This window comes from Bidens hawaiensis, unplaced genomic scaffold, assembly GCF_021521415.1.
Source record: "Bidens hawaiensis isolate Kalapana, Puna unplaced genomic scaffold, B.hawaiensis_p1.1 tig00010432_1, whole genome shotgun sequence".
NCBI lineage: Eukaryota > Viridiplantae > Streptophyta > Magnoliopsida > Asterales > Asteraceae > Bidens > Bidens hawaiensis.
The window spans coordinates 196,486-221,671 of record NW_027491794.1 but is presented as its reverse complement, the minus strand read 5'-3'; the positions used below and the strand labels follow the sequence as shown (position 1 = coordinate 221,671).

The following is a 25,186-nucleotide window of genomic DNA, read 5'->3' as shown; positions in this document are numbered from 1 at the left end:
TTTTTTTTCCAGAAAGCACCACCCGAACACCACCACCACCACCAATTGGCTCACCACCACTTGAGCACCACCAACTGATTCCAACAATGATTCTAGGGTTCCGGCGACCTCAATAATTGGGACTTTTACTAGAAAAAGGTTTCTGAAGGTCCGATACAAAGTTGCAAAGATGTTTGGGACAAAAATGTTGAGTTTTATAGAAAAAAAATGTGAGTTTTCTGACAAAAAAAACGTTTTTCCCGTTACCTGAAACTAACGGCGTTAGGATTCTGCTAGTCGCGGACCGTTGGGAACAAATACGTTAAAAGATGGGACCGTCAGCAGCCAATTCGTCAGTTGGGACCGACAGCAACCAAAAGACGGTAGTTAGGATTAATAAAAACCAATATACCTAAAAATTTCCATCCATTAGCACATATTTGTTCACATCATGCACACTTTCGACACAAATAATTATATTTGATTATTATTTAATTAGCTTGAGATCTCTTTGATAAGAGTTTTGCAGCGAACTAAAGCATATAAAAATTAAAAACTAAAATAAATGAGATATTGATTATTAAAATAATGCGTTTGAATGAAAAAGTTGTGAGAAAAATAAAAATGAATAAAAACTTAGTGTGACACACGAGGAAGATAGTACATCACAAAGAGAGATAAGAGGAAGCTTTTTTTCAATATTGTTTGTTAGCAATAAGAAATAAGTGGAGACCATAAAGGGAGGGGCATCCTTAAGCACGCATAGTAACGGTAGGCGATAGATGTAAGCGATAGGTGTAATAAGTCGTTTTGATTACGCATTTTGAATGCATTTATATCTTTTTAGATTGGGCTGATACCAACACGAACACAATTGCTAATGATCTTTTAATGTTAATGGCGCTCAACGACAACAGGAAACCAACATGTTGAGCTTAGGTCACATCGATAGATTTTTGCCTACAAGTAACGACAAGAACTTAGTTCTTGCCTATGAGCAACAACAAGAACTTGCTGCTAGTGGTATTCCCTCCGAAAACATGAGTTGTTTTGTTGGCTACATCGTTATTCACCTTGGCGGAGTGAGGGTGAAATGGAGAGATGGTTATTAAAAAACATAAAATGACAGAGAAAGATGACACACATATATTATAAAGTATATTCTGTGCGTTTTTTTCCCTTTTTCTGACACTAGAACGATGACACGCACTTTGCACGCCATATAAACAATTTGTATTATTGTTAGTATATCATTAAAGCTCAGTTTTCTAGTAGCAACACATAAACACTTATTACGTTTTATTGCAACTTCAACGTGCAAAATGACTATCTAAATACCTACGCACTCTTGTTTTATATCCTAGAAAATTAGTAAATCGTTTCACACCGTACATTTACATATTGGCTTTATATTAACGCATCCAACAAATCCTATTGATTGCTTCATGAACTTAAGATTCGATTTTTTAAACCGTAAAGTCAAAAATTGTGTGTTTTTGTTTGGTTTTAATCATTCACACCTAATCCGAGATAAGAAATATATTGACAAAATGGTCGTCATCCAAAACAACTTAGTCACGGGAGACGGCGTGACATTTGAACCTTAGGAATATTGCATTCACGACTTATTTTACTCCCCTCTCACTTTCATTAGTAAAATGGAGATTTATTATATTCAAAAGAGGTTTTGGCATAAAAAAAAATCTTATAATCCATTAAAAATATTAACCGTATCATAAGTGTAAACTAGCCTATCCAACCCAAGCTTGTTAAATCAAGAGTTTGACTCGTTTAATTTATAAGAACTCGGTTCAGCTCTTTTCAAGCTATGTATATAAAACACGAGCTGTAGATCTAAAGCTCGAGTGCGAATATTTAATAATTTTCCAAACTCAAAGCCGGCCTCCTTTGTTATGTCTTAAGGACTTAGGGACTCATGGTTGTAAAAGTCACAACTAGGCGCCAATCCGTTATTAATCGTTTGTCTCTATCCCACAAACTAGTTGCTGATTAATCACTATTTGGTCAAAATAAAAAATTTTGTATATAAAACTTAGTGTATATACATGTATATTAGAAAAAGTACATATAAATTCAATCCTATTAATCCCGGATAATCCCTATTAATCTCAATTGATCGTTAATCCCCGTCTCACCCTCTAACTATCTATATAAAACACGAGGTGTATATCTAAAGCTCGAGTATGAATATTTAATAATTTTCCAAACTCAAAGTCGGCCTCCTTTGTTATGTCTTAGGGACTTAGGGACTCATGGTTCAACTAGTTGCCGATTAATCGTTATTTGGTCAAAATAAAAAATTCTATATATGAAATTTAGTATATATATGTATATTAGAAAAATTACATATAAATTTCAATCCTATTAATCTCGAATATTCCTAATTAATCGTTGATCCATGTCTCACCTTTTGACTAGAGTCTATCAAGTTACAACTATTTAGGGCTATGTGTGTTAAAAAACTTAAAATTCATGAGAATCATGAAAAGCAATCACCCTAATTGTAAAATAAAAGTAGGATAGAATAAGGTCATAATCTTTTCCAACACGTGGTTAGTAAGTTTGAACATATTTATTTTTAACTTTTTAACACATTAAAGATGATATTATAACATTACCAAAAATGAATTGTGTAATATTTTTGCGTTAACTTCCTTACCATTACAATCTATTATGACATAATGATCTTATATTAAATTTCAAATTACGTAAAATAATATACTGTATTTTTCCAAGCATAAATAGTTTTTGAGCTAAAAAGGGCATGCAGTATGTACAAACTTGTATTTATATTTATATAAATAGTTTTTCATTTTTGAAAACACACCGATTACAACCGAACCGAACCCCTGAATAGTCTTTTTTAACATAAGAAATTTACTTTTATCATTATATTGAATTATGTTATTAGAAACGTAATTGTACCGAATAACGAAACTTTAATAACCAATTAACCATTATTTACCGTTCCATTTAAACCAAATTCAAATTTTACACAAAACCGAAAATCAAATCACATATTTGGTTTCGATTTACTTTCCAGTTTGATCGGTTTCAAACCAAATAACAAATCTCCGAATTAAGTTACCAAGGGAAGTATCGTAATTAACTTACCTTTTAAAGGCTATATTTTAATATATTCCACTTTAATCATCAAATCTCAATTTAATATTCATCTATGTCGTTTTTATTGTGTCTCCCCTCTCACTTTCCTCTATATATATAAACAAACCCTCAGTTCCTCACTAATAATTATACATATGCATTTCTGTATCTATATATCACCACTACATGTGTGTATAAAACACAAGTAGTCTTCTCTTATCCACACACAATGAGAACAAGAAGAAGCAGTTATCCAAACACCAATCAAATGTGTTTCACCAAAAGAAAATCAACCTTCACTGAAGCCACCACAAACCGCCGGAAAACAATAAAGTCGTCGTCGGCGACGACGGTTTCCGGCCAGTGTGATTTTCTTGATGCACTTCCAGACGACATCGTTTTGTTTATTCTTTCTAAACTTTCATCCACCGCCACATGCCCAGCAGACTTCATCAACGTCTTATCAACGTAATTATAGATACTGTTCAATACGGTATCGTTTAGTAATCCAAAAGTTTGTTATATTTTGTAACTGAATTCTGTTATGTTTGTTGAACAGATGCAAGAGGCTAAATGTGTTAGGTTTTAACTCGCTTGTGTTGTCGAAAGCCTCTCCGAAAGCGTTCGCGGTGAAACCGAAGAATTGGTCCGAATCGGCCCACCGGTTTTTGAAACGGTGTTCTGATGCTGGAAATGTGGAAGCTTGTTACACCCTTGGCATGGTTAGTGTTACAATTTGGGACCGTCTCACATTTAATCCAATAGTATTTTATACGGCCGCACAGATAGAAGGTCTGACGGCCGTTTTGATGATTTTTTTTAAGTTTGACGGTATATGGTCAGAGAACTGAACAGATGTCTGAATTTTGAACAGACAAATGTTCTAATAAACATTGTACTGTTTGAACAGCCTTTAGACGATCGTTATAACCAATAATTTTATAAATCTAACATTTTTAATTTAACATTTTTAGTTAAACGATTGTGTTTTGTGAATTTTTTGTGTTATGTGAATATCTGTTTCAACAATGTTTTAAATGGTTGTTCTGACAAGAGGTCGGACGAACCGTTTTGATTAAACTTTTTTCAAAGTTTGACCGATAGAACAGCCATTTGGGTATTGTTCAAATAGCCGTTCAATAATTTTGTAAATCTAACATTGTTAATTTAGCATTTTTAGTTAAATTAACAAAAATGAAATGGTGTAGTTTACAGTAACTATAATATTTTTGTGTGTAATATGATAATTAATAATGAAATTATATCCCTATGTTTTGATACAGATACGATTCTACTGTTTGGAAAATCGGGGAAGTGGTGCATCACTAATGGCGAAAGCCGCGATTAATTCGCACGCGCCAGCGTTGTATTCGCTTGCGTTGATTCAGTTCAACGGCAGCGGCGGTTCAAAAACCGACAAAGATTTACGTGCAGGCGTCGCTCTGTGTGCCCGAGCAGCATTTCTCGGGCACATTGACGCGCTGCGCGAACTCGGCCATTGCCTTCAAGATGGTTACGGCGTTCGCCAAAACATCACCGAAGGACGGAAATTTTTAATCCAGGCGAACGCCCGTGAACTCGCGTCGGTGCTCGAAACAACGCCGTCCGCGTTGGTTACGAGCAACTGGATGACGTGGAACGCGTTACCTCATCTACGCAACGGAAACCTTGCGGGGCCAGGGTGTCCGTTGCTTAGTGATTTTGGGTGTAACGTGCCAGCGCCGGAACCCTTACCGGCCAATCGGTTTCTAACCGATTGGTTTTCGGATAAGGTGCTTCAACCTGGTCTCCGGTTATGCTCCCACGCGAGTTGTGGGCGGCCGGAGACCAGGCAGCATGAGTTCCGGCGCTGCTCGGTGTGCGGAACAGTGAACTACTGTTCCCGCGCGTGTCAAGCGCTGGATTGGAAAATCCGGCATAAGATGGAGTGTACACAAGTAGAGAGATTGGCATTTGACGGCGAAGATAACGGAAATGTTGAAGGAAATGACGGAATGTTTGTCGAGAGTTGAAAGTTTGACGGTAACGGAGGGGGACATAACGGCATTTGAAGCAAAGTTTTGTTGGGGTTATTATCATGGGGAACTGAACTTGCTTTGTTTTGACGTTGGACGGAATAACGACGTTAGTAAGGAAAGTTAATTACTTTTTTATTATTTTTTATTTTTTTTTAATAGGTAGCAATTTTTGTACAATATATTTTCAATGTAGCTGCCTTTTAATTTTAAAGGAAATTATTTAAATGCTCGTAAATTGAATTGGAAACTCCAAAGTTGAATTCATGTTTATTGTTCGATTATTGACGGTGACAGATCTAGAAAAAATTTTGCAGCGATCGGAATAAGGTCGTCAAAGTTTTATAATTGCTAGACAGGATTTTAAGAAACGCATACCTTAAAAAATTTCATATGGCTTAACAAACCACTATATCTTTGGTATAGGTCTGTCGCTGGGTAATAGGTTCAAGTCCTAAAAATATTTAAAAAATAACTCACGGTTCATAAAGACAAAAGGAAAAAGTTAAACAATTTCATAAATTGGATTGCGTTGTATATATAGTTTACAACGTAGAAAACAGATTAATTATTAGAAGAACGTTTATTTTTAGAACGATGACTTTTTTATATTTAGGATATCGCACCCTCCAAATTTAGAATTTCTTCTATATATATAAAAATATACCCACAAATTTATTTATTTCTACATATGTCGGCATATGTTTTAAAATGAAGAAAAAATTATAGACCACTTTATTTACATAATTAAATGACTTTTCTAAAAGTATAAATCATTTATAGAAAAGAATTAAATAGTATAAACATTTTTAGGTAAGAAGTAAATGTTATTTAAAATATAAATGATTTATAGAAAACATTTAATGACTTAGGTTTCATTTTTGTTCTTGAAATAAATGTCTTCTATATTGAAATTGTATAAAGGTTAAATAAATACAACATACATAGAAAAGTAGTACACGATTTACACAGATGTATTTATTTTCACATATCATGGTTGTGAGTTCGAATCACAAGTCCACTCGGCATATGTTTTACACACAAAAAATTATAGACCACCCGGTAGTGAGTTCGAATAACAATTTGCATAGGTGTATTTATTTTCACACAAATTAATTTATTTTTATATATGTCGGCATATGTTTTTGTCCCACCGTATGTTACGCCCGAGAGTTTTACTCTTATGACAAGACAGTCAAGTGGCAGCTTGCGGTATGGGTTTTCGGGGAACGCCCAGTTAAAGCTATCGTGGACCCAGTTAAGACAACATATTTTGGCCGGAGTAGGGCAACGGCGCTCTCTAAGTTGAAAAGCGCGGATGACCTAAACACAAAAAGAAAGTCGTCGTTCTAAAAAAATTAGAAGGATCTTACGTCTCTAAATGCTATGTTTTAAGCCGAATATATACTTTACAGACTAATATCAATTCACATTTAATTAGTCGACGCAAATAAGATAACTGATACTTTAGTAAGTTTTTCAACGATTTTATTGAAAATTAACTAAACATAATTAATAATATTATTTAAATATAATTCCAGAAGTGTCTCAATCATGCCAAATTACACATCTTGTATACGTTAGTCTTTATATAAACTTGTACAAAGATTGATTCGATGGGGAGCATTGGACCATAGTGATAAGAGGAAATTCATGCCTCCTAAATGTCACCACCAAATAATCAATTGTGGATCGTGGTTTGTTTCTCTTCTCTTGTTTATAAAGAGTTTGGTCCAAACAAAAGACAATATTTAATGTTTCAATTTAGTCATTTTATTTGACAAACATCTATTCTTGTATATTTGATTTTGAATTCACACCCATTATAAAACTTATTGGCAAAACAATTTGTTGGAACATCTCGGGTGACATATAGTTAATAGATAGTTCTTGACATAGGCTACATGCTATATAAGGCAAGTTCGTTCGGCGTTTAGTGTTAGCCATCTCCAGCCGTTTTCAATGTAGACGAACAAAAGGTGTTTGTGTTTTGTTCTTGAATTGATTGTAATTGTTTATGATCAATAAAACAAGCATTTAAAGCATTGTGATATTGTCTACTCGTCTATTACTCGTTATCATTAATCAAAGGGATTCTGCACCTTTGATAATACGTTTCAGTCTTGTCGAGATCCATCTATCCATCCAAGGGCCTACACAATTATGGATGTTGTGATTAGCACATAACAAACTAGGTTATTTATCCGTGTACTACTCGGTTTGAACAAGTTAAGTGATGTAAGTCATGATATAAGTTGTTTCATTGTGATTAACACTAGGATAGGCTTGTTTCTAAAGATTGAAACACTTATTTTTAGTGTTATTGTAGTCATAGTTGACCCATATTATTTTTTTAACTCATATAACCGAGTCTGATGCCGTATCTCTTCAAATATATTCCGGGAAGTAAAAAGGATCAAATTTGCAAAAATAATGAGAAAATTTTCAATCTCAACATATCCAATGCTTGTTTTGGGACGGTTTTGACCTTACGTGGATGAGGGGAATAAGACATATTTTATATGTGAAAGAGTACTTTTTACCATGTTTTCAATGGAGGTATTAAACTAAATACAAACTTATTAGGTGTATAAACTAGGTTTTAATAATTCAGTGACATTAACTGAAAAGTTAAATAATTATATTATTTCGCTATGCATTATTCCCGAAAAAAAAAAGAGAGAAAATTACTGTTTGAGTACCTGTGGTTTTAAGGCAGAGGCACAATGAGTCCCCAAAAAAACTTTTGAACTGGTTGAGTCCCTGTGGTTTCAAAAACGAACCATTTGAGTCCCTGCTGTTACTTAACTTTCAGAGTAAAACTTTTTATTTTACTGAAACCACAGAGACTCAAATTGTTCGTTTCTGAAACCACGGGGACTCAACCAGTTCAAAGAAATTTTTCAGGTATTCATTATGTCTCCGCCCTAAAAACACAGGGACGCAAACAGTAATTTTCTCAAAAGAAAATCATAAAGCATTGTGTCGGTCATGAATGATAATAAACTAAGTAATTCAATTATTTATGACAATTTGTTGTCAAAGTGGTAAATGATTAATAGCATGTTTGCATGTTCTTTTTTAGAAATACTCTTGCCACAAAAATGTTATTTTGCTTGTTTATATGTTTTGTCCTTGCAATTTATGATTACTAAATGCTTTTAGACCTTAAAGCGTTCTATATAAAACAATCATACAGTTGACTGAAAGTAAAATTAAGATGTGTAAACTTGAGCTTATTTGAATTGGTAGCTCGAATTTGATATGATCATATAGTCGGAGGCCTAAGCTTATGAAAATTACGGTTTTCTAACCACCCGAGTGGAACCAAATCAACCCGAGTTAGTTGTTACCCCTGTCATTCTTCATTCCATGTCCATACCTAGTCATATCTCATCTTAAACCGACAAACTACTAAGTAAAGTCACAAAGTAGAACGCTTATTTTCGCTGTTAACAAAAATGAAAGCTTTCATTTTATTCAAACCACTAGGTCAAACGAAATGCATGAAACACACATTTTGGCCAAACAAAACACAAGTTGAGTGAATAATATGATCAAGTAACATGCCACAGTAATGCTTATTTGACTTTAAAATCTAACCAAGTTGGATTAAATGTTTGAAATTGTATCCATTTCTTGTCACTTTCATACTAATTAATGACAAATCCATGTCTAAATTCAAGTTAATACTAAATTCAAACTCAAATACAAAAACAAATGTATGGTATTTGTACCTAAATTTAAAAAAAATAATTATTATTATATATTTTTAAAAAATAAAAGTTAGACACGAATTGGTTGCTAAGGCTGCACTTTTGTTTTTCTTTAATTTGTGTAAGGCAAAGAGAATGGTCAAGGGAGTAAAAGGGATCCTAGGTCAATTATATATGATTACCACCACTTCATTCATCACACATACATTCTTTTCCCTCTTCTCCAACACATAAACATGGACAAAGAAACACCACCACTATAGATTGTCATTGCCATATAAAAACTGTTAAAATAAAAACTCACTTGAGTTGTGAAAACTTTAGAAACTCATTCTCAGCCACATGTTTTTAATTAAAGATTAAATCTTGTGGTCCACAATTAAAGTTAATAAAAAATGTTAACATAAATATAACTTTTTCTCTCTCCTAAAAACATATAAAAAAATTAGTAAAAAAGTGTTAAAAATAGCAAAACAATTTTTTTTAATGTTTCGATGTTTTGTATTAAATGTTACAACATATATTACATGTAACAAAAAAAACGATGTTACATAGGGTTTTCGCGGGTTTTCACAACTCAAGTTGGTTTTCATTTTATACTTTGCCTATATACACACACACACACACAAATATCTAAGCATATGTTCACAACGAGAACCTTGTAATCCTATAAAGTGTATATGGTGGGGATTCTAAGAGAAGTTTTTAAAATTAAGAACTTTAAAAATCATTTTGGGTAAAAAAAAACTCATTAAAAATTATAAGTCGATAAAAAAAGCAAAAATTTTTAGTTTTCATCCGGGTTTCATTAAAAAAATGTAATTATACACATATGTATATTTTTATTTAATCTTCATTTACATAATGTACACATATGTATATTATCATTTATCTTAATTGTACATATACGTCTAAAGAATAACATAGATAAAATTAAAATATAAGTATTATACATATATGTATAACTTTGCTAAACCGATATTTTTTTTATTTTTTTAAGAAACCAGGATAAAAGAAAATTTTGGTTTTTTTATTTTCACATTTTTTTTTGTTTTATATATATTTTTTATTTTTCTAAAAGTTTTTTTTTATGGTCCAAAATGGTTATCAAAGTTCTCAATTTCAAAATGGTTCTCACATGATCCCAATCATATATATATATATACATACCTATTATAATAAAGTAAAATAAATGTGAACACTTGTCATGTTTTGGTTAATTCTCACAAATTTTTCTCTCCAAAACTAATTTACCCTAATATATGTAATAAATCAATAATTATTCACTTTCCTTTTACACTATATTTATATAATATCTATATATTTTTATAAATATAAATATTAACATATTATTTTACTACATTTTTCAAAATACTTGGGTGAATTTCAAAAATAAACAACAAATCATGTTTTTCTCAAATGAAAATTGTTTCGGGTTTTTTTATGGAACTTAAATTTGATATTATGGGTCAGAAGTTGGTAAATAGATTATTTGATACAAATTAATTACATTTAGGTCAAAATTTGTTACAGGTAAAAAATGAAAATTTTGAGTATTTTTAAAAGTTTGAGAATGCAAAATAGATTTATCGTCAAATTTGTTATGGGTTACTTTGAAATGCCAAAAGTATGAAAGTTAGAATTTTAAACATGATTCGGGTTTAAAATTTATTTTAAGGGCATTTTTAAAATAATCAAAAGGTTCAGGATTTGGCAAACTAACTATTTTTCCCTCAACTATTAAAATGTATGAAAAGACTGCGAACACTTTCGACATACCACCTCCATGCCTATTAATGCTTCTAACTTTTATCAATTTTGAAATATTTATGTTAACATTAATTTTTCATTCAATGGTAATCAGAACGTTGTATGGGAAGCATGTCATGGAAAACTATGCTCAAATGAAACAAAATATTCACAAAATTGGATGGTTAACATGTTATTTTTTATGTTGTCATTATGACAAAGTCAAGAAGTCCTCTGAAACTTATCAAAATCTTTTTCATGGTGTAGCTCAGAAAAACATAGCTTTTGATGAGCATCCATTGTTACAATTTAATGTAATTTAATGTTCTACTTTCCTTTAATTAGTGGTAAGTTGATAAATATATCAATAAATGTAAGGCTCCTTTTGTATTTAGACTGAATGGTTAGAACTACTATCGTATGAGAAGTTTTATTTCCGAAATTGGTTCATAACCAAAAGTCTTTTAATTATACATATATGGCACCGAGAATGAATTTTTCAATAGAAAGAAATATTCTCGGGTACGATTTTGCACGAGCATTTTTTTATTAAGTTCATTTAAAAAAATAATTTTGTGATATAAATAAAAACAATTTATATACACTGTATAGATACAAGCATAGATGTAATACATCTTTTTTCATATACGCTATGTAATTATTTGTTTTACTTATCCGTGTGTGACACGGGCTCTAAAACTAGTATATATATATATATATATAACAACTATAATCGTCTCACTTCTCTCTCACTGATTTTATTATCTTCCACGCTTTATATATGACTATATTATTGAATCTCATAGTTTTCAATGTACTATTAGTTGTGTACGTATGCATGTTTGTAGACTTAAGGAAGAGAAAAGTTCAAATGAGAAAATGTGAAAAGTTATAAACTAATAAGTTATTTTTCTTTCACTTGATTCATCTTTCATCTTTCAATAGATTACTACAATGTGATCGAGTTATTTATCTTTCATTTCATGAATTTTGATCATCTATTCATCTTGCACACTTCATGATCAAACTTTAAAGAATGATTTCTTTGGTTCATCATATATTGATTGTTTGGTTCATCATATATATAGAGTTGTTCAACCGATAATATTAATAATTTGAGGTCAATCGCTGTTGGAGAAGGGATATATGAATGCTCTTATTCCATTGGATTTTATTTATTGGAGGAGGGATATACGATTCTATTATAGCTACTATGCTTCATTCATCACGATTATTCATCCATTCATTCTCGCCCGTTTCTTATCAAATTAATCACACAAAAATAAGATATATTGTATTTTATATGTTATAGTATAGTCATATACAAACTATTTGTTGTAAATGCTAGAATAAATTATGATATCACAACAAAGTGCCATATTCAAAAGGAAACCACAAGTGATGGGAGATATTGATGAGCAATTTCTTCTTTACTTACTTTACTACTAATTTATAAAAAAGAAACACATTTTGTTAGTGGAGGAACATTTTGTTGTTGATATAGTTGAATGTGCTTTATTTATGCTCCTAGGAACCCATAAGGGAATTTCTTCTTTAGAAAAAAGGATGGAAAATCCCACATAAAAAAAGCATCTATCAATGGGTAAGAATGCCTTTTGCTAAAGGTGCAAAACCCATATTCGAATTGGTTAAATCTTTTGATATTTGTCCATTAAGGGCATCATTCATGGCGTTTGATAATCTCATGTTGGTGCATTTGAAATACCAGAAAATTAGGTACAATTCTTAAATACGAAAGCAAACCAAATAAAAATACTAAAAGATATAAGGCACTAAGTTATCTTTGGTTCTTTAGTAGGTCCAGTTCTCCTCCAATTTCTTGGTTAGATTAAGTTCATTGTGTAATATATTGTAATTGTCTTGGTTTCGTTTGTTTATTTCCGGCATTTTTGATAAAGTTTACCTTTCATGAAAAAAGTAGAAATATATTTCACAGGATGTAGCGGGAATATGATTCAGTCTAACTCGAATAAAATGTAATCTTGTATTTAAATTATTCAGTTTATAACTTTTCAGTTCAAGAAAATAAATCCGAATAACCGAAAAGTTAACCGATCTGATTAACAAACCTAAAGTCCTAAACAACAAACTTTCTATCTAGTTGAACAGATAGTGATCGATTTTTCACTATACATAGTAACATATGTGTGGCTAGGTTATGCTAAAAAGAGATTTCGTCTGGAAAGTATTGAAAAAACAAAAAACAAGTGGTTTCATAGTTTTTTTAAAAGTTTTTTTTAAATATTATTATGGTGTCAGATTTTTTTAAAACCAAAACTCCAAAAGCCCTAGACACAATTTAGGTCATTTAGTTAATTTAACATTCATGAGTTCTCGCTATAGTTAAATTAGGTTTAGAGACATAAAAGGTTTGAAATAGCTAAATAGGTCACCATATGGTCCTGTATATAAAGATTAAAGGCAAATAAATTCTTGTGTTAGCATATGCGATTGCATCCACTATGGTCCAAACTCCAAAAAGAATGGCACCACCATGCATAGTGCAATATTTGAGACTCCACCATTTACACCAAACAATTATGACATATTTCAAATCACAAATTAATGTTTCTTTACTTTTTTTCTCTTTTTGAAAAAAAAGGTGAATATATACATAAAAATAGTTATGGCATACAATATAAAGTGTATGTTATAATAACAAACATTTCTCGGTGCCAAAGATGGTTAATGAAATTAATTCATTAAAGCTACCTCCTTTCTTTGGGTTAAAGTGTTAAAACACATGAGTAATCGACCAAGTTTGAAGTAGTAGAAATAGTGCAAATTCAATTTTGTTAATTTTTCATTGTAGTTTGTTGTTTGGTTCGTTTTTGTTTTGCTATTATTGTTTGTCTCGGCCTCTTGTTCTTGCTAATTGTCTCCTTTTGATTTAAAATTTTTAATATAACTTGCCTATTAGACTATGCGTAATGGAGTGGCTACAAAATGCCGTAATTTTTGACATGTGGTGCCCAGTCAACAAATGGAGAATTTTCGTTTTAGGAGTGTAATGGTGTTTTAGCATAATATATATATATATATATATATATATTACACACACAACATATTAAAAATATTATTTCTAAACACTCAAATCAGACGACAAATAGACGCCCCCTCCCCCCCCCCATTCGCCCGAATATTGCCTGAGGGGGCGGTGTTCAAGCCAAATTTCGCACAAAATTCATTCACTTTGTCGCCCACTACACCCACCCTTAAGAAAAACTAAATTATTTTCATGCTGTTTGCACGTCAATCGATCACCCAACCAGCAACTGCCATTAAATTCTTTTGTCTGCATGCATTTATGTCTGATCCCACCATATTGCATTCACTCAACTTTTCCGGTGTTGATAGCAAAATTATGGTGAAAGTTATTACAAATATGGCCATGTTAACTATAAGCTATATATGGCTGAATTCCTTTTCTTTTTTTTTTTGGGGGGGGGGGGGGTAATTCATGCCATCGTGTCACAGATCTCTTTGGCAGGGAGTTCACGGTTGCTCGTCACCTAAGTAACGACATATGGGTGGCTGAAACGGTCCCTACAATCCAATCCGTCTTGAAACCTAGCAAACAGTGGTCTTTTGAGAGTTAATATTATTCTTGTAACACATAATATTAACTCTCAAAAGACCATTGTTTGTTAGGTTTCAAGGGTTAAGCAGGATTCGGGTTGGATAAAGTAAAACATATACTTGACTGCATACCATACTGATTTATACTTGGTTTGGTTTTGATATTTACCTTAGAGTTGGATTCGGGCTCGGCTTAGTTTAGGGAAAACCGAAATATAAAACATTTCAGTATAGAAACTATATTCAGTCATGATCCAACCCAATGCTGACCCATCCCATATCAGTCCGGTCTGAGTTTTGATTTTTCCAGAAAATCATGTTCAGGGTTCGGTCTAGTCCAATTTCAACCCAACACGCGCTATTTCCTAATACTCAAAATTTCATTACAACAAATAATAAGACTTCTAAGACTATTACAAAAGACTTTTTTTTTCTTAAGTAGGTGGTTTGTAGAAAACAAGTTGTTTCTAGGCGGTCATTGAACAACTAATCACATCTAGGAAGTCAGCTATCTCAACTTGATTACAACAATCCGTTAACCGATTTTTAACATATCAAATCCTTTTACTCATTTAGATAAGTTGTTACATGCTGTTAAGTAATAGATCTGTTTTAATGATGTACAAGACGGTCCTTAACTATTGAATGTTCAACTACATATCAAGATAGTCAGTTTCATAAAAATGGAAAACTAGTGGCAATGTATATGTGGAATGAATTGTAGTTTAAGATTGTTGTGTCTTAAAACATAATTTTAATAGACTTGCCTAAATTTTGGTCTTGGAAGAAGTATGCCTATACGGATACTTTTAATATGTTAGGATAAGTTACCTTTTAATAACTGTTTTAAGGTATATTGGTTTTTATTAATCCCAACTATCGTTTTTTGGTCACTACCGGTCCCAACTAACGAATTGGCTGTTGATGGTCCCAACTTTTAACGTATTTGTTCCTAACGATCCGCGGCTAACAGAATCCTAACGTCATTAGTTTCAGGTCGCTGGAAAAACGTTTTTGGCTGGAAAACTCAATTTTTTTCCCGAAAACTCAGCATTTCCGTCCTAAACATCTTGGTAACTTTGTATCGAACCTTTAGGAACATTTTTATAGTAAAAGCTCCAATTATTGAAGTCACCGGAAACCCTAGAACTACCGTCGGAATCGGTTGATGGTGCTCAAGTGGTGGTAGTTGGTTGGCGGTGAGTCAATTAGTGGTGGTGGCGGTGTTCAGGTAGTGTTTTCCGGCAACAAATTTGACTTTTCTGACCAAAAACATTTTTCCGGCGACCTGAAACTAACGGGGTTAGGATTCTATTAGTCGTGGATCATTAGGAACGAATACCTTAAAAGCTGAGACCGTCAGTAGCTAGTTCATTAATTGAGATCTGCAATAACCAAAAAACAATAATTAGAATTACTAAAAATCAATGCACATTGTTTTAATAATGTCCAAGTAATAAAGTGATGTGATTGAAATTGAAGTTGGGTACTAAGAAAGAGATGGATGGTAATATTATGATGTAAAAAGTAAACATTGGATTCGTAGCAACAATGAGGAGGGGCCTTATGAGTCATCCTCATGCTCTAGGCAACCTCAAGATGATATGAAAGAAGGTGGTGTCACATGAGTGGGTGTGACATGGGCATATTCGGCATATTTGATAGAAAACAAGAGGAGGAGTGGCACGAGATGCAACTATGACATGAACCTTAACGCTTTCAAAATAACTGAATACCCATTTTTGAAAAAGTATGATTTTTGACAGAATAGAAAGCGCAAGCAATGAATACTTATTGAGGGAAGAATGGGCACAGGCGAAAAAGCTAGGGTTTCTGAAGATCAACAATCCAATGACGAATGCCAACAGGGTACCAAGAAGAGTGAAAGGAAGAAAGACACAACAGGGGTGCCGCTCGAAACAAGTAAAGATCCTAGGGTTAATCAGGTAAGTGCGATATCGACTTCAATCTTTGTAACAAATTTCCCGGATAAAATCTCTAGTTTGGAGCTCCGTCGTGAGTGTCAACAGCGGGGATTGGTGGCAGATGTTTTCATTGCCAAAAAATTATCCAAGCAAGGTAGACGTTTCGGGTTTGTCCGGTTCTTGAAAGTTAAAAATACAGACGAATTGGTTGTCAATCTTAGGTCTATTTGGTTTGGAAACTATCGGTTGTATGCTTCTGTTGCAATGTTTGGGAGGAAAGAAGGGGGTAAAAGAGGGGTTGGAGGATTTCACCATGGTAGGAATGTTCCACATGGAGAAATTTTGATATGAGGGGATAATTTTAAATATGGGGATCTTAATCTAAAGTCTTCTTATGCTAATGTGGTTAAAGGGGGTCTTACTAGAAAAAATGGAAATGAGGGGTTACTAGTAAATAGTAACCATAATAAGCAGATGGAGATTATAGAGTTGGGTAAAAGTGATTTGAGACTTTACACAGAGGACTCATGTTGTGTTATGGGATATGTTGTTGATATCCAATGCATTGATAATATTATCAATATTTGTGCTAAAGAAGGTTTTGAAGATGTGGAGGTAACATATGTTGGTGGGCAATGGGTGTTATTAGAATTCCCCACAGCAGATACTTTGTTCAGGTTTCGTAATACTACTGCAGTGACAGTTTTTTTTAAACTGTTGAACGAAGTGGATAATAATTTCATCCTTGATGAAAGAATAGTGTGGCTAGAAGTAACTGGATTGCCTTTATGTGCATGGACAGAGGAGAGTTATAGGAAGGTAGTCAAGAAATGGGGTGACTTGTTGTTCCGGGATGACGACAAAGATGAAAGTTGCGCGACAGGTAGAGTTACAATAACAACAAAGGTAATGTCTACTATAAACGAAAAGGTTCGGGTGGTAATTGATAAGGAAGATTATGAAGTGGAGATCAAAGAACTTTCACCGTGGTCACCTTCAATTAACCGTGGTGCTCCATCGGAGGATGATACGGTGGAAGGTTCTTGCGAGGGGGACGGCGAAGACATTTTTGCATCGAATGATTTGGAGTCGGAAGATTCGGTTAAGGAGTTTAATGAAGATGCTAACGAGGATGCGGTAAGGAACGTAGAGGAAGAAATATCTTATGTTGAGAAAACTTCATTGAGGCAGAATGAAGTTAAGAAAAAACTAAAGGCGGGGAATGTACGGTCAAGGAGCTCTTCAGTTCCACCGGGATTTGGTGGAATACGGTTTCATAGTCCGATTAGGAGCTCGGTTGGAACAGAAGGGGGTGGTAAAGGAGAATCATTTTCGGGCAAAAAGGGTCACTCTAGGTACAAAGGAAAGGAGGTTAAAGAAACTAGTGGGTTTTCTTTTGTTAATGGTTTGACAGATCTTATAGAGGTGGGAAAGGTTCTTGGATACAAAATGGAAGGTACTAAGGCGGATCTTAATAAATTAATCAGCAGGATTGGAGAACACAAGGTGGATCAATGAATATTTTAACTAATAATATATGTGGGGTGGGTAAGGCGATTAAAAGGAAGTGGGTGGCCAATCTTTGTCGAGCGGAGGGGGTAAATTTTTTAGGTCTCCAAGAAACGAGAATGACGTCTGTGGATTTATTTTATGTTCGGTCTGATGTGGGGGAACTATTTTTTTGATTTTGCTACAGTGAATGCGCAGGGGAAATCAGGTGGAATTATTTCTATTTGGGATCCTTCGGTGTTCGTTAAATCAAAAATATTTTGTTTTGACAACGTGCTTATAGTGGAAGGGTTATGGGTTAAGTTAAAGGTCTCGGTTTATATGGTGAATGTCTACGCGCCTCAAGAAGAGAGTGAAAAACTTATTTTATGGTAGGTTATATCTTCGTTCAAAAGGAATAATCCGGGTTTATATTTTATTTTTGGGGATTTTAATTCTTGTAGGTTCCCGTCGGAGAGAATGGGGACCGTTTTCTCTAAAGTAAATGCTTCGAATTTTAACTCGTTTATTGATCGGATTGGTTTATTCGATATGCCTCTAGGTGGTTTTAAATTTACTCGGGTTGGCTTCTCGGGTAAAAAGTTAAGTACACTTGATAGAGTTTTAATTTCTGAAGAATTATTGGAGGTGATGCCGTCTTTGGCGGCAACGATTCTGCCTTCGGGTTGTTCGGATCATAGACCCATCATGATTCAAATGAAGGAGGTAAACTTTGGTCGTATACCGTTTAAATTTTTTAATTCCTGGTTTGAATGGGAGGGGCTGGATAAGGTGGTGGAAGATGCTTGGAAAGAGGAGGTTGTTGGTAGAGGTCTCGTTAAGGTTAAAAACAAACTGAAGTTACTCAAGGAAAGAATAAAAGGATGGGTGAAAGTAAACAAAGAAAAATCTTCAAAAGATAAGGTGAGATTGGAATCTAAGTTGATTGATTGTGAACATAAGATTGAAACAGGCTTGATAGACGAAGGGGTGTTTGAGGAGAGAAATGATTTGCTTCTCGAGTTGGAGAAGTTGAATCATATTGAGAACAAAGAAATGGCGATTAAACTTAAATATAAATGGTCTCTGGAAGGTGATGAAAACTCAAAATTTTTTAATGCTTTGTTAAAAAAGAAGCGGAAACAAATGAACATTTCAGGAGTTAAAGATAAGGGAGAGTGGATTATAGATCCTCTTCAAGTGAAGCAGGTCTTTTTCGATTTTTACTCGAAGAGATTTAAACCTTTTGATGGGGTGGAGGTTGTTAGAAGAAGTAATAAATTAAAATCTTTATCACCGGATGATAAGGATTTTTTAGTTTCTGAGGTCACTATGTTGGAAGTGAAATTGGCGGTTTGGGATTGTGGTTCAGATAAGTCACCGGGACCGGACGGTTTCTCGTTTGCTTTTATTAAAAAATTTTGGGACATTATGAAGGCGGATTTTTTTGAGGCGGTTCAACAATTTTTTTTTGAAGCTTCCTTTCCAAAAGGTTGTAATTCCGCTTTTGTTACATTGATTCCTAAGGTGCAAAGTCCGGTTCTTGTCAAAGATTTTCGTCTTATTAGCCTTATCGGAGCTGTTTATAAAGTGGTAGCTAAAATTCTGGCAAATCGAGTAAGTAAGGTCATTCCTTCAATTATTAGCTCGGAACAAACCGCTTTCATAAAAGGAAGGCAAATTTTAGATGGTTCATTAATTATGAATGAAGTGGTTGAGTGGTTCAAAAAGCGGAATAAAAAATTGATGATATTCAAAATTGATTTCGAAAATGCGTATGACTCTTTATCGTGGAATTTTTTGTTTAAGATGATGGAACACATGGGCTTTCAAATGAAATGGATTTCTTGGATTAAAGCGTGTTTGGGATCGGCTCGTATGTCAATTCTTGTTAATGGAAGCCCGACTTTGGAATTTGAGATGCATCGAGGTTTACGTCAAGGTGATCCTTTATCTCCGTTTCTTTTTTTAATAGCTATGGAAGGGTTACATGTGGCCATGGAGGATGCTATTGAAGCGGGTATTTTTAAAGGAGCTCGAATTGGTAGAAATGGAGGGCGGATATCTCATCTTTTTTATGCTGACGACGCTATATGTTTGGGGGAATGGTCGGAGGCAAATATAAATGGTATTGTTCAGATCTTGAATTGTTTTTATTTGGCTTCAGGTTTAAAGTTAAATTTATTCAAATCTAATTTATATGGAGTGGGGGTCCCATATGAGGAGGTGGTTTTTCGTGCTTCTTCGACAGGTTGTCTTCCGGCTAAAATTCCCTTCACCTATTTGGGTTTACCGGTTGGTTCGAGTATGAAAAGGGTTGAAGATTGGAAGGTTATCATAGATAAATTAAAAACTCGTCTTTCGGTTTGGAAGTCGAATTTATTATCTATTGGAGCTAGAGCTCTTTTAAACACTTCGGTCCTTGGAGCCTTGGGAATTTATTTCTTTTCCCTATTCGTTGTGCCTCCAAGTATTTTGAAGGTTTTGGAAAGAATTCGGTCTCGGTTCTTTTGGGGTTTTAAAAATGACGAAAGAAAAATTCATTGGGTGTCTTGGAAACAAGTGTTGGCCTCTAAAGAGAAAGGAGGGATCGAGATTGGTTCCTTGGAGGCATTTAACAAGGCTCTTTTACAAAAGTGGCGTTGGAGGTTTGTTTCAGACAGCAATTGTGTGTGGGTTAAGTTGATCAAAGCCATATATGGAGTTGAAATGAATCCTAACTATAGTGAAAATAGTGGGTTAGGGTCGGGTGTGTGGTCGTCTATGTGTAACTCATTTAATAAACTACACGATTTAGAAGTAATTCCTCTTTCGGCTGTTCAAAAAAAGATAGGAAATGGTCAAGAAAGTAGATTTTGGTTAGACTGTTGGGGGACAAGTAGTACGTTGGCGGTCAAATATCCTCGCCTTTATGCGTTGGAAATGGACAAACAATGTTTTGTTAATCAAAGGGCAGACGGTGGTTCTTGGAATTGGAGAAGAGAGATTAAAGGGGGGAGAGAAAGTGAACAATTTGATAATTTGATGGTGGAGTTAGGACATGTAAGTTTAACGGATTCTCAAGATAGATGGATTTGGAGTTTTGGGGATATGACAGACTTCACGGTTAAGGGTGTAAGGAAGGTTATTGATGACTTTATTCTTCCTTCGTGGGCTCGAAAGACAATATGGTTCAAATTTCTTCCTAGAAAAGTTAATATTTGTGCTTGGAGGGTGTTACTTAAGAGACTTCCTATGAGAGTCAATATGGTGAGTAAGGGTATAGACATTCCGAGTTCTTTATGTCCTATCTGTAATGATCATGAGGAGTCTATTGACCATGTTTTCGGTATGTGCTCGGTGGCTAATCGGATTTGGGGTCTTGTTGCTTCTTGGCTTGGCCTACCGTTGTCTTCCTCTTTGGCTCCGATTGAGCTGATGTCTTGGTGGGACACTTTAAGAGTCCAAACTCATAAGAAAGATATGATCGGGATGATTATATTTGTCACTTGGTGGATTATTTGGAGATTCAGAAATGACTTGGTATTTGAGAAGAATCGGCATAACAAAGAAACGATATTTGATGAAATTTTAAATTTCTCGTTCTTATGATATAGTAGCAGAAATCGTAAATGTAATAATTCTAGGATCGAGTGGCTTAAGAACCCTCTATTGTATTTGTAATGTTTTATGTTTTTTTGTTCTAGCTACTTGCTAGGACTGTTTTTATTTATTTATATAAAATACCGCCTTTTCAAAAAAAAGAAAGCGCAAGCAATGAATAAACTACAATTTGACCGTCCCATGTTAGTTAAGTTTGAGAGAGAACCAAAATACTATTGAGCATGGTAATCAATATGAGGAAATTGTTTTTTGAAAAAAAAATATATATTCTGAGTGTTAAACTTGTTGATGTCAAGTAGCTGATATTAGTTGCTTTTTGACGACTCTCATGCGATATAGTAAAATGTTGAATCAAGTATTCAAGGGTGTTTTTTTTAAGAACATATCTAACAAAAACTTGTTTATCATACAATTTGTTTGTTTTCTATTATGACTTATGAGCATGTTACCTTCACTCTTTTGATTATCAATTTGTTGGTAGGACATATCCTTTTGATTATTCTATCCATTTTACTATACAATCTTTTGATATGAATGAACATGAATGAATTAATTAGACAAATATGAGAATTTATTCGTGATAAGATGTATAGAAATGATTTGTAATGCTTGTGAAAACAAGCTAATTTTCAAGAACCATACACAAATTAACATATATAACAAAGAACACAGGATAATTTATACGACATGTTTACATTATGATTTCGTTCCCAAGTTTGGATACACACAAACGTAACATAAATGGTCTACCAGTAAATAAGAATGAACATTTTCGAGCGAACTAATTACTTTTTTACACTTGATTTTCATGATATTTCTAAAGGTGTCACCTTCTATAAACTTTTGAAAAAATCTTTCATTAATAATCAAACTTTTTGTAAAAAAACTTCTAGTTTGATAAGATCAAACCCAAACCTGGTCAAAAGTTAGGCTTTAACCTCTAGGGTTAAGCCGGTGTTTCTTCAATACTTTAAAGATCAAAACTCAAATGATAATTGACACGTGCCTTGAAATTTTGTATATAGATTAAAAAAATAAGCGTAAAAACATAAAATAAAAACACACCCCAACTTCCAATTTAGAGGCGAGCAAAAACCCCAGTTCCGGAACCGACCTGGAACGAACCAAATGTTGGTTCCTTAGAAAATCGTGCCCAACCCATACACACTGGAAGAAGCTCCACTTCCACCAGTCAAAGGTCAAAACTCGAATCCGACTAACCAGGTCAAATACCCAACCATACTCGAACCGGTTCCTACCTAACCCGGTCAGTTCGTGACTTTTGTTGACAATACTAGGAACCAGCTTCTATTCGGACCGGTCTATTCCAATTAAGCGGTTGGGCTTGACTTTGATCAGATAAAGCCCAGCCCATGCTGGCTCCTTCCTAAGTTAACACCACCTAACGGCCCATACTCGGCCCAATAAGTGTGTTCAAAGGCCCAAAAGCTGTTGACCCCTATGAGACTATCACAAACTCATCTTCTTTCCTGTGGGGTTTCATTTCCGTTGCTCTTCATTTCAATCACCGGTAATAATAATTTCAACTCTACTTGTATATATGTATATGTATATATATATATGTCATGTATGGATCCATTTAGGTTTTGATTGCTTTTACAATATGTTATTTTTTGCGGATATATATTATTGTTTCACGATCTGTAAAACGAGCTGAATTCATTGATTGATTGAATGATTGATGAACACTATATTGTGAAATTATTGTTTCTGATTCTGTTAATGTAGTTATTGTGTTTGAAATGTGGGAATTACTAGGTTAAATCGATTAGGGTTTTGTGCTCGATTTGGTACCTGCCGGCCTGTGCACGGTTCGATTCCGTTCGGTTAATAGTGTCGACCAAATTAACCAGTCGGTTTTTGGTTCGGTTAATTAACAAAATTAAATTTGGGCTAAAATATTTAATTAGAAATACATGAAAAGGATGAATGAAATGATATGAAATGGAGATATATAACTACATGAAATGGAGGTATAAAAACTATAATTTTTTGAAAATATGAATGGTTCGGTTCGGTTTGGTTAGTTTTGGTTAACCGAGGGTACAAAAACTAACCGATAACTGCTTTTTGGTTAATTTGGTTATCTGCTAATTTCGGTTTGGTTTTCGGTTATTGCTACCCCTAGACTACCTGGTCTTTTTCTGTTGTCTGAGCTTAGATTGAAAGAGCTAGGGATGAGATCGAAAACGAGTAAAACCATATACCGAAGCCGAATGGCGCCGATACCGAAAACATGAAAAAACGAATACTAGTACTGATTGTTTTTGGCCGGTGCTGTAATCGGTAGAAAGATGCTCATGAAAGAACTGATGCTCTGGTTTCCATCGAGTTTGATACATACATGAATGAACGTGACTTCGAAGTAGATACATATATAATTGATAGGTGTACACATTGTTAGGTTTTGAAGATGGTAGTATGGTACACGTGTTGGATGATTGCACGCGAATCATGGTCGCATATAAAAGACACTTCTTGATGATATTCGAGCGGTTAAGTAGACACCTTTATGTTTTTTGCATAACATTTGTTCGGGTGTGTTTTATGGTGCTATGCTCACATGTAAATGATGATATGCGAGCATTAAAATAGATACCTATATGTTTTTTGCATAGCATTTATTTTGGGTGTGTTTTATGGTGCTATCCTCACATGTAAATGATGATATGCGACTATGAACACCCGACAGTGTTGCCACGCAAGCCATGGCTATACGTTTGTAATAGATGCTTTAATCTTGAGTTATGTAATAGCATGTAAGCTTTAGATGTCAATTCACGGCATGTGTTCATGTTTATTTTAAGAATATTGCTATCAATATCTCATTTATATATGAATCCTCTTCATATTTACCCTTTTTTGGAACTTATATGTTTGAATCTATGTTGGTATTAATAATTTAAATGTTTTAGTATCATATTGGATTGCCATTTTCAGTTGACTTTTATTCAATCTCTAATCCTGTGTTGAAGTTTAATTCTGCATTGATTTGTAAACTGCACATTGTTCAAGATAAGTGATTAAGTTCCATTTACATGATTTTTTGTGCTCGTGAATATAGAGATGTCGTTCATAATGGAATTTGCTGAGAACTTGATCTTGAGAATGATGGAAGATCCCGCTGAAAGAGATAGAAAATTCAGAGACCATGTTTATCACATGAAGGAACGATGTGTAAAGACAAAGGAAATGTGGAGTTATCCAATTCGTCCGTATGGTTTCTGGACATTCGACCGCCACAATGCTCAAATCTTTTGGGATGCTCAAATTAGCCAGGTTGAAGGCCGTAGGGATCCGTATGATGATCTCCTTCAAGACCACCAAGCTGACTCATCGTCTTCATCTAAATAAACTGTAAGTTCCTTTTTTAAGTTCAATGTGATGAGAATGTTAGATGTAGTATTATGCATTTCTTGTTCATTTGTCGCTTAACTCATTACAATTGGGTAATATATACATGGCCACCCAATTATTCGACTTCTTTTTTCGTTACGGCCACCCAATCATTGGATTTATTTTATAGTCCCTGAAATATGTATACGGTTTTCGTTTATACCAAATCTATCCAAAACCATACTGAAAACAAAAGAGTTCTTAAATTGAGTTCAATTTCAATTGGGATGCAGTCATGCAACCCAATTCTAATATATCAAAACTGAAATTTAGTTCGGTTTTAAATTTTGGATTTTTTAAGTTTGTTTTGAATAATTAACACCTAAAGAAGCTTTCAGTAAATTTTATCCCACTTTAAAATGAATATAATAAGTTTCTTATTTAATCCAATTTAAACAGTATTGTCGTTATACCTATAAGTTAGTCTTGATTATTGTTATATTGTGTCTAGACACCCTAAATAAGTTTTTATTGTTTAAATGCAAAATATCTGATTATATTGATCATGTAAATCATAATTGAAAATTGTAATACATGTTTTCTTAAAAGAAATATTATATTAACTTGA

General features: G+C 33.8%; 2 protein-coding genes across 2 annotated transcripts; both read left to right on the top strand.

Moving 5' to 3' along the window:
* The first annotated feature begins 3,334 nt into the window (after positions 1–3,334).
* Positions 3,335–5,364, top strand: LOC143535185 (F-box protein At1g67340-like). Its single transcript, XM_077029509.1, has 3 exons — positions 3,335–3,573; positions 3,665–3,827; positions 4,389–5,364. Exons 1-3 carry the CDS (start codon positions 3,335–3,337, stop codon positions 5,115–5,117), a joined length of 1,131 nt encoding a protein of 376 aa, XP_076885624.1. The 3' UTR covers positions 5,118–5,364.
* An 18,887-nt stretch (positions 5,365–24,251) lies between these two features.
* Positions 24,252–24,615, top strand: LOC143535184 (uncharacterized). Its single transcript, XM_077029508.1, has one exon. It carries the CDS (start codon positions 24,289–24,291, stop codon positions 24,574–24,576), a length of 288 nt encoding a protein of 95 aa, XP_076885623.1. The 5' UTR covers positions 24,252–24,288; the 3' UTR covers positions 24,577–24,615.
* Positions 24,616–25,186: the final 571 nt, after the last annotated feature.